The sequence below is a fragment of the Limulus polyphemus genome, unplaced genomic scaffold (genome assembly GCF_000517525.1).
Source record: "Limulus polyphemus unplaced genomic scaffold, Limulus_polyphemus-2.1.2 Scaffold395, whole genome shotgun sequence".
NCBI lineage: Eukaryota > Metazoa > Arthropoda > Merostomata > Xiphosura > Limulidae > Limulus > Limulus polyphemus.
In genome coordinates, this window is record NW_013666005.1 from 138091 (window position 1) to 149014 (window position 10924).

At 34.1% G+C, this 10924-nt stretch overlaps 1 protein-coding gene across 2 annotated transcripts in view; it reads left to right on the plus strand.

Moving 5' to 3' along the window:
• The window catches only part of LOC106457950 (vang-like protein 2), a 61698-nt gene that overhangs the window by 43453 nt on the left and 7321 nt on the right, over positions 1–10924 (plus strand). For both annotated transcript variants that reach the window (XM_022384030.1, XM_013917397.2), the window contains exon 2: positions 3856–5116. In XM_022384030.1, coding sequence (XP_022239738.1) covers positions 3943–5116 — 1174 coding nt within the window. In that variant the 5' untranslated portion in view covers positions 3856–3942. The remainder of the gene's footprint in view (positions 1–3855; positions 5117–10924) is intronic.

Here is a 10924-nt window from a genome sequence, read left to right on the forward strand (position 1 = left end):
AACTTGACATTATTCGTACTGACCAGTAATGTAAGCTGTTAACTTGACATTATTCGTACTGACCAGTAATATAAGCTGTTAACTTGACATTATTCGTACTGACCAGTAATATAAGCTGTTAACTTGACATTATTCGTGCGAACTAGTAATGTAAGCTGTTAACTTGACATTATTCGTGCTGACCAGTAATATAAGCTGTTAACTTGACATTATTCGTGCGGACTAGTAATGTAAGCTGTTAACTTGACATTATTCGTGGTGACCAGTAATATAAGCTGATAACTTGACATTATTCGTGCGGACTAGTAATGTAAGCTGTTAACTTGACATTATTCGTACTGACCAGTAATGTAAGTTGTTAACTTGACATTATTCGTGCGGACTAGTAATGTAACTGTTAACTTGACATTATTCGTGGTGTCCAGTAATGGATCAGTATAAGCATAATAGTCGTTATTAATTCTAAGAGACTAATAGTTAATTAATTATAGAAACTAATTATGAACTTATCGTGCTTTTAGCTAATACACCTGTATTATATTTTTCCATGTAATCATACAAATAACTGGATTTACTCATTTCTACGCTGTCTGTACTGGAGCAAATAAACAAAAACATAGCTGTTATGATTTGTAGTCTTAGTGTAACTTATTCCCAGCCTACTCATATCAATAAAGCTATGTCATCAGATATTTGTTACATGCTATGTCAGTTTTTATAAACAATTTCATATTTACAGTATTGTTGTTTCGTTATAAATTAAAACAATATATATTTCAGTTTTTATTGTTAGATTTTCAAGAAATGTTATCTACTAATAGGTTAGTATCATTTGTTTTTAATAGACGTTGATGGATTGAACTGGAATATTACTCAGCTTTAATTCACAGTATCTCAAAATACTTATGAATAAAAGGTCAGATTATAATTAGTATTTCCTGTTCTCCATGACTTAACACTGTATTTTAATATTTCAAAAATAGTAAAAACCGTTTGTTTGTTTGTAATTAAGCACAAAGCTACACAGTGGGCTATCTGTGCTCTGCCCACCACGGGTATCGAAACCCGGTTTCTAGCGTTGTAAGTCCGCAGACATATCGCTGTGCCACTGGGGGCAGTAAAAACCGAACGAAAAATGAAGACAACATACAGAAAGCTCATTATGAAATAAAAAGAGCAAACATTAAAAAGAAAGAACATTTCAATATGTAAGATGACCTCGTGTTTCACTTACGTTGAGGAAACGTGTGTGCAACATAATTTTTACTATGAGTGATTTTGAGAATACGAACTCATTGTTCTACATGAACAAAACTGTCAAAACTTAGAAAGACCTACGAAAATGACAAGTAAACAGATGGCTACGCATATGTTGATAGCTTTAGATAGAGAAAAAGGATTACTTCACACACAAACATAACTTTCGGTGTTCAACATCATGATATTTTAAACATTAATAAATTTATTATGTTAACATTTAAAGCGAAACTAACCAACTTTAGCATCAATACTTTTATAGAAGTTGGATAACAGCTTCAGAATTATTTATTGATTGCGGTGGGTTTGACTAATTAGTCTCTTTTTATAGGCGTTTTTTAAGCCACAAATTATTAAACTAATAAATAAATAACACGATTTTGGTTCGAGAAATAATTCGCTGTCTTATGACCAGACTGTTAGTTACAGAAAGTTCTTTCAAAAAATATCAGAATCAGAAAAATGCCACATTTTTGTAGTTTAGTTCCAGTTTTATACCTATACGATTCATTTATTATGGAGTAAAGTTCTGAAAATAAAATGTTTTGTACAATTTTCTCGATATGGATCTTCTGATCCCAAACGGAGTAGATAGTATGGATGAATCATAAAGTATTTCTAATTGCAGTTTAATTACAAAAGCATATCAAGCCAAAATGTGATATGTGTTTATAGGGGATTCTTCTATTTATTTTTGTTTACAACTTGTTCCCTATACTTCATCTGTAGCCTATGATAACATGATCGCATGAATGACATCATATATGTTTGCCAACAGCTGAGATATGTTTCCCAAAACAATTTCACCTAGCATCTTTTGGACAATTAAAATAACAAGTAAACCATGTTTAGTATTATACATATTTTGTTCATTGTTTCTTATTACTAATTTTGACGCCTTTAAAATATTACTGAAACATTGTAAAAGCTTATGCTTTGTTAAGTTAAGCTGTGGTTAAAAGTGTAATCCGTATGAATACCTTGTTAAATTCAGAGTGCACAATGCTATGCATTCCCCATATTTGAGTTTCTTACAGACATTTGTAAGGCCCAAATACTGTGTTAAATATCAACAAAGTTTCCATGTGATATCTAGAAGTGGGACGTTTATATTACCTCCATTACTATATATGAGATAAGCTTAATTGACTTGGTTTTTAATGTAAAGGCTATAGCTGTTTATACTATGTAAATAAACTTTTCTCTGTAATAATACGTCATTTTAATGTGTAGTACTATAAAACAATACAGAAGATTTGGTTGTTGTTATGCGCATAGCTACACAATAGACTATCTGTACTCTGCCCACCACCAGCATTGAAACCAAATTTTAGCATTGTAAGCTTCCAGACTTACTGCTGAGTAGAACGAGTAGCAAAAAAATTGACATTGAGCGAAAACAGAATGTGTGAAGAGAAAAATATTTGAATCCAGATATCATCAGATTACATTTCGTCAGAGTAACTTTTGTATTTGAGTTTCCTTTTTGTTAACTGAAATAAATGTGTTCCATTGGTCGTTCTATGCAGGATAAAATCAGAAACAAGTGTTTGTTTATTTGCTCCTTTGGAATTTCGCGCAAAGCTACACGAGGGCTATCTGCGCTAGCCGACTCTAATTTAGCAGTGTAAGACTAGAGGGAAGGCAGCTAGTCATCACCACCCACCGCCAACTTTTGGGCTACTCTTTTACCAACGAATAATGGAATTGACCGTCACATTATAACGCCCCCACGGCTGAAAGGGCGAGCATGTTTGGTGTGACGGGGATTCGAACCCACGACCCGCAGATTGCGAGCCGAGTGCCCTAACCATCTGGCCATACCGGGCCAGAAACAAGTGAAAAGGCGCCTAGTATGTAATTTAGTGTTCACGGTCGTAACAAACTCACGTTCTCCGGCTTCATACTTTGACAACAGAGATGTATTTTAACTCTAGGTGGATGTTTAGCCCTTGATAGTACAGACCTAAAACCAGAAAAATATATAATTGATTTTGAGTAAACTCCTTTTGCAAATACTTATCTGGTGCAGCAACTGCCATTAATTCATTTTAAAGTATTGATATAATAATAATGTTATGTAACATTAATTTGACTTCTGTGGAAGCAAAGCGTTATACTTAACAAACTCGGGATGTAATAAATGTGATAGTCAATTACGTTATTCGGTTAAGAGTAATCGCAGAGACCGCGTCTTTTGCTGACTGGTTACCCTCCTTGTGGTCAATAGTTCTAAAATAGGAATAACTATTCCTGTACTTGAGGTTCCTTACCTGCCATTTAGCCCCTGAATTCCATAAGGCAGCGTTCAAATAAAAACGAATACATCAAGTGCCATATACTAAATAACATCAAATTATACCTCATCTTATAAATATTTAATATCGAAAAGTAATTATGTTTTATTTGACAGTTCAGGATTTTAGTTAAACTAGCACGTTGCATGAATTTAACAGTATCTGGATTATATGTGATCCATAGTATCAATTATGTATTTCATTTCGATGAAGTAAAACCTGTGATATATGTGACCATGTTATTAATCCATTTCTTTTCATGTTTTAATTATACTAATTTCTTTTCACTTTATTTTTTTAGGAAGTAAGCACAGAATCAAACGAAACAATGGCATTCTGCTGGACGTAAAAACTCAAAAATTATTTGTAGATTTAATAAAACGCAATAATGGAGACGGAATCGGTCAGATCTGGACACAGTGTGCATTCTTCTCACTCTCGTCGTAGTAAAGGTAACTCTTGCAGCACTTCAAATCACCATCGGTCACGTGGTTACCGTCGATCCAACAGAAGTGATAGGTCATTCTCAGTAACTAGTGGAAGTAAGCGGGAAATAGGTAACGACCGTCGTAATGAAGAAGTGATTGAAGTACAAGTTCTGGCTCAAGATGACAACTGGGGAGACAACACCACTGCTATCACGGGTAACACTAGTGAACACTCCGTGTCTGTAGACGATTTTTCAAAGCTGGGGAAGGAGTTCGAGGAAGGCGTGTCATTTCATTGTCATAGATTGATTGGAACTGTCATTGGAGCAATGCTGGCCTTCTGTGCCTTTCTTTCGCCCATTGTTATGGTAATTCTTCCAAAAATTGAGACGTTAAAATGGAAGGTACAGAAGTGTGGCCCTGAATGTGATGGTTTATTAATTAGTTGTTCTTTCAAATTACTGATTCTTTTAATAGGGACATGGGCTGTATTTTTTCGAAAGCCAAAAGCCACAATGCCAAGAATATTTATTTTTCGCGCTCTCGTTTTAGCGTTAGTATTCATCTTCACTTTTTCATACTGGTTGTTTTATGTTGTGCGGATCGTGGAGAAACGTAAGAGTGATTACGAAATTTCGTATCATAGTATTGTGCTTTTCGCTGTATCACATGTGGATGCCTTACTTTTTATCCATTATCTGGCTGTTGTTTTAATGGAAGTCAGACAGCTTCAACCTCAGTATTTCGTTAAAGTGGTTCGTTCATCCGACGGCGAAAGTCATTGTTATAGTATGGGCCAATTAAGTATCCAACGAGCAGCAGTTTGGGTTTTAGAACACTATTATCGGGATTTTTCTATTTATAATCCTTATCTGGAAACGTTGCCAAGTAAAACAAGGAAACCTGCATCGGTTTTTAAGTTTTATGATGTTGATGGAACACCTAATAACACAACTATTAATGGTCAGTCTCGTGCAGTCCTGGCAGCTAGTGCTCGGCGAAGAGACTCTAGTCACAATGAAAGATTCTACGAAGAACAGGAATACAACAGGAGAGTGCAAAAAAGACGAGCAAGACTTGTAACAGCAGCAGAAGAGGCTTTTACCCACATTAAAAGGCTTAGAGATGAACAAGGTTAGTGCTGAATATACTTACGTGTGTGTAATATTTAATTAATTCACGACAAATAATTATATGTTGTATTAAATTGAGTACAGGAGGTTTGATGACATTCCGAAAGTCGTACTAATGGAATTAATTTCTGTACATTTAGTTAAGGTACTTGCTAATTCTTTCTCGGAAATGTTTAAGCTTAAAGTATTGTAATTAGAGTAGTGTTCAAGAGAGAAAACAAACACAGTATTTACAGTAAACATCATACTTAACTCAAACGTATTCAGTCATTTAAAAAAAAAACATTTAACCTTACCCACCTCATTAAAGTGTTGCTATATCGTAGATATAACACTAGTTAGCAAAATATCTGATGCAAGGGAATAGTGGAAATTATCGGAATTTGCTAAGTAAACTGTGCGTTGTTTAACAGCGTTATGTAGTGATCGTGAACTTCAGTATAATTAAATGTAAGATTTTGGTAAACAAGGTGTCATGGAAACTGAATTTATGCTAAACTCAACATGGATTATTTTGTCACCTGTGAAAAATATCTGGCTACTTCTATTACAGAGAGTTGAGTATATTATATTAAAAAGATTTCGCATATGAAAATCAATATCAAACATAGCCAATGTAAATTCGCGGTGGAACGGTATGCATAAACACTAGATGTTGACTTTGTTTGCGTTTCGTAGGTAAAGTGATACCACCAAAATTGATCGCTTTTGGAAAGTTGATGTAGTAATGTAGTAGCCCTTTTCGACGTAAAATATTCATACATTCAAATCATAAAGATATGTTCAGATCGGGGATTTGGAGCTTCGAAGACGGAGATATCCCCTGTATCTAATAATATTGGAAAACAAAGAAACATGGGTCAACTTGAAAAAAAAAACAAAGACCATCCATAAAGGAACCCACAACGCATCGCAGCCTACTAAAGTGTGTCTTCTTGTAACAAGTGAGAGTTCACGAGCGCAAAGGTCAGTGGCAAAAGCTGTCCAAGTGCCACAGGCAACAGTACGCAATACAAAGAAGAAGGATCACCGCCAGTTAAACGAACACAAGGTACGTGTGTAAAAGTTACAGAATGAAACGGGCATTTATACTTATTCCATACGAAGACATACCGGTCATGTTGCCAGAAGTAACACGTATGGATTTCTGTGCGATCGGATTGTTGAAATGGGTGCTAGATAGATTATGGATAGCCATCAGAGATAATTGTGTGCTTTAGATATTAGAGCCTTATGTCGGAGCCTTTTTCAATGTAAACTACACTGCAGGAATATTATTAATATGCAGAGCATGACCAGATTTGGCAACATTCACTGTAACGATGTGGTGAGGCTTAGAAATTGTTTTAGTATAACATAATCAACGTCAGTAATACCTACAGAAAAAAAAATAAAGATGTACTTTGATTTTGATTATAATGGCCACAGACATCAATCTTTGTTATATTACCAGAAATATTCTGAAGTTACATTCCTACACGACTAATTATAACTAATTATAAAATATAAACCAATTAAAGATCTGAACTAAAATGATTTGAGAAGTAATTTTTACAGATTAAATAAAATAATTCTGTATAACAAGCTGTCTAATAATACTTAATGCTGTAAATCAGTACACAAGAAAACTCGGACATATAATGATTATAATACTTTGACTCATCGGTTAAGTGCCTTCTCTGTTAACTGGGTCCGGCATGGCCAGGTGATTAGGGCGCTCGACTCGCAATCTGAGGGTCGCGGGTTCGAATCCCTGTCCCACCAAACATGCTCGCCCTTTCATCCGTGGGGGCGTTATGATGTGACGGTCAATCCCACTATTCGTTGGTAAAAGAGTATCCCAACAGTTGGCGGTGGGTGGTGATGACTAGCTACACACTGATAAATTAGGGACGGCTAGAGCAAATAGCCCTCGTGTAGCTTTTCGCGAAATTCAAACAAACAATCTCTGTTAACTTAATTCTCGCCCGTAATCACACTAATAGTTCACGAGGTTCGGCCAAAATAATAGACTTAGATTAGTCTAAATTCATTTACTAAATAACAAAGCAGCGTAATCGTCATAAGTGTACAGTTAATTAAAAGAATATCTAACGTTATTATATATATACAAAATCCGTTATGGCTAACAATGAGTGTCACTGATGGAGACATGCAACTATCTTTAGGAAGATAATTGGTCGATTTAGGCATGATTAATTATAAGAGATTCAGAGAAATCATAAGTATAAGAAACTGTCAGATGTATTGAAAATTACTGTTATTATTTAGCACTTATATATTTTCTGTCCTAATTATGGGAAAAAAGAAATAACTGATTGGTCCGTCCTCCATGACCAGTTTACCAAAATCCTCAACAATGTTAATTCAAAGGTTCTCTGATGGGTCACTTAAATTGTTTACAGAGAACAAGTTAATTAATACATAATGAATGTACTGTTTATAGACTGTTAAACACAGGTTACATGCTGGCTAATGATAAGGATATATGTTAGTAAGATTGATAGAGCAATGCATGCAGCTTGCTGGTAACCAGTGATTGAACTACAGACGTGACCTTGAAAGGTTAGTCCTTGATTATTGAAGACTAAAATCAAGTGTTGGTTGTTAGTGATATGTAAGCAACAACAAAAACTACTTGGTGTATAATCTTACACGTAGTCATTTTATTAATATCGGTGTATCTACAGATATTTTGTATGAAGCCTAGTGTAATTTACAGTTGTAAGATAACTGAGTGTTTTTTATATAAGAAAAACCGTAAGATAGTGATACGATTTTTTTTTAAAGTTGCATACTTAAATACTGATCAATGTGAAATTATATTCCAAATCTATTATTTATTCACGATAAATATTCGCTGTTAATTTGAAAAGGTTAATTAACCGTAATCATAGAAAACAGCTGCAATTCAAAAAAAAGAATAGTTACATCTCCTTATTTTGGAAATGATTAAGGATTAACAATGAGAAATTTAGAGAAATCATAAGTATAAGAAGCTGTCAGATGTATAGAAAATTACTGTTATTATTTAGCACTTATATATTTTCGGTCCTAATTATGGAAAAAAGAAATAACTGATTGGTCCATCCTCCATGACCAGTTTATCAAAATCATTAACAATGTTAATTCAAAGGTTCTCTGATGGGTCACTTAAATTGTTTACAGAGAACAAGTTAATTAATACCTAATGTTCCCCCTGTTGCTGAGTTTTAGTTGTGTCTTTTTATATGTTCATTTCATAAATTCAATGTTGTATACTTTACCTGATCAACATAGATAACTTGTTGCACAGCTTTGCACTCAAAGAAATCACTTTCCTTTATTTATCTTTATGAAATGTGGCCATGTTACAGTTTGGTTTGTGGCTTTGCACTCAAAGAAATCACTTTCCTTTATTTATCTTTATGAAATGTGGCCATGTTACAGTTTGGTTTGTGGCTTTGCACTCAAAGAAATCACTTTCCTTTATTTATCTTTATGAAATGTGGCCATGTTACAGTTTGGTTTGTGAACTAGAAACTAGCAAGCAATTCTTTACTTTTTTTCCAATGGCAAATTACAACTTTCTAAAAAACCCACATTTCATCTCACCATATCGTAAATAGTTGAACAGTTGATATTACTGACAAAGAAAAAATATTGTTTTTTAAATAGTTCAAGTTTGTTGATGTTATTATATTGAATTTATTCCAGCAGGAATCTGGGATTCTTTTCCATAAATTTCTTATACGGTAGTCTCATTTGTTTGTCTCTTGGAAACGACTAAAACCTTATAATTCAGATTATTGTCATCGTAATAACAAATGTTTAGGTAGGACCAAATTAGACCAGTAATTAATTTATACGTATTTAAATTATCATACGAGTACATTTTAAATACCACTTAATTCTCTACCCGTAGCCTCAAAAACGCACTCTGCAATATGGCGCCAAGTGTGTGCTGTAAGAGTGACAGTCAAATCCCGCTATTCGGTCAGACAGTAGTAGCCTAAAAAGTTGACGGTGGATTTGTTGACTAACAACCTTCCCTCTTATCTATCAGTTTAAAGTTAAAAACAGCTACGTCCAGATTGTACTTTAGGAGCTTTGCACACACAAAAAATGTAAAACAAAATTTTCTGTTAAACTCCAAGAATTACATTATGCTTTTTTGCATTTACGAAACATCATTGTTGTTATAAATCACATCTGATATACCGGCCTAACTAGAAGTGTGAAATGTCATAAAATGTCATGATTAGAATGCAGTTGAATACCCTCGATTATATAGGTCTATATTTTCGCTATAACGTATTGGTATCTAATCTACTCAGAACATTCCATAAAAATTAATATTAATTTTCTAATGTACAAGAAAAGAAATTTATACTGAAGCGCTTGAAAAACATTTTATGCCCTTTAAAGTATTGCGTGAATATTTACATAAGTATTTTCAGCATGACAAACTGTTTGATCGGTGGTAACTGATGTTAATGGCTTTATATTATTTGTTTATATTTTGAGAAATATGGCGTTAAAAAAAGAATTACAAGAGCAATAAAATATTTTCAGATTTGTTCACAACTCCAGCAAGTTAAAGTTTTAGTTTTTCCTCATCTCTGGAATTGTACATTCCTTGAATGTTTCTAAGACTTGACAACAGAAAAGTTTTGTTTGTTTTCATACCGACTTTTCACCCTATCAGTAGTTCGATTCGTTCAAAGACATGTGCCATGCATCAGTGTAAATATTACAATTTGTTTGTTTTCTAATTTAGCAACATACCGAAGGGTTTTCAGCGCACATCATTCCCTGGTTTGTAATGACAGACGAGAGAGAAGTCAACCGTCAACCGTTGACCTACTCTTCTACCGATTAATGGGAGTTTAAAAGCACTCTTACAGCGCACCCGTGGCCCCACAAAAGGGGATCTCGACTTGGAGAAACGATACGTGAATTATGGACTCTCGAATTCACTACCAGAGCATCTTAACTATTAGGCCACTTCCTCTCTTAAATATTACAAACGTACTAAAGTTTGTCAAAAGTTAATGTTATCTTCCTTGTGATGTTCATGTGGTAACTATAATTGTAAGCACCATATGCGTCTTACCGTATCTGCAACATTTTCATTCACGTTATTCAATCGTGGCCCTTATAACGCAACCACTACCCCATAACATTTTTTTCTTCAGTCATGTCTGGAACATATTTCATAATATGTAAACCACACCACATCTGCTCTATCGAATGCCAACGAGGCCTTTATTCAATACTAGGACTCATCACGCCGACTGGGTAACAACAGACATAGTAGAATAACACACATTCAGCTATTATAGCGTTGTTTATCGACTTTTCTGCAAATATATTCTTAGTTCAAATGTTTTAAACGTAGTATATGATCATATCATATGTGCGTAAAACACGTGTGGATTTATTATACGTATAGGAGCTATTGTAAGTAATAGGTAATACTGAAACCTACACTTTAAGCATGTGTGGTTATCTTATGTATAGAGATTAATACAGAAAAGACTAACAAATTACACGGCATATGTACTTAACTATGCTTTAAAATATTATAGGAGAGATTAACAAATTCCGCGTGTAAAACGTATTATTAACTATTAAGTGTGTAACTAACAGACTACGCATATAACACATACAGAGAGTTGAGCAGGGGCGTTTTTAAGACTTCAAAGTACACGGTGCAATTTTCGTTAAGGGGGGGGGGCGTTAGTATTGATCAGCTATAAAATTTCGAATTTATTTTCTATATTAAAATACAATAAACAAATAATTTTTATATACAATACATATATAA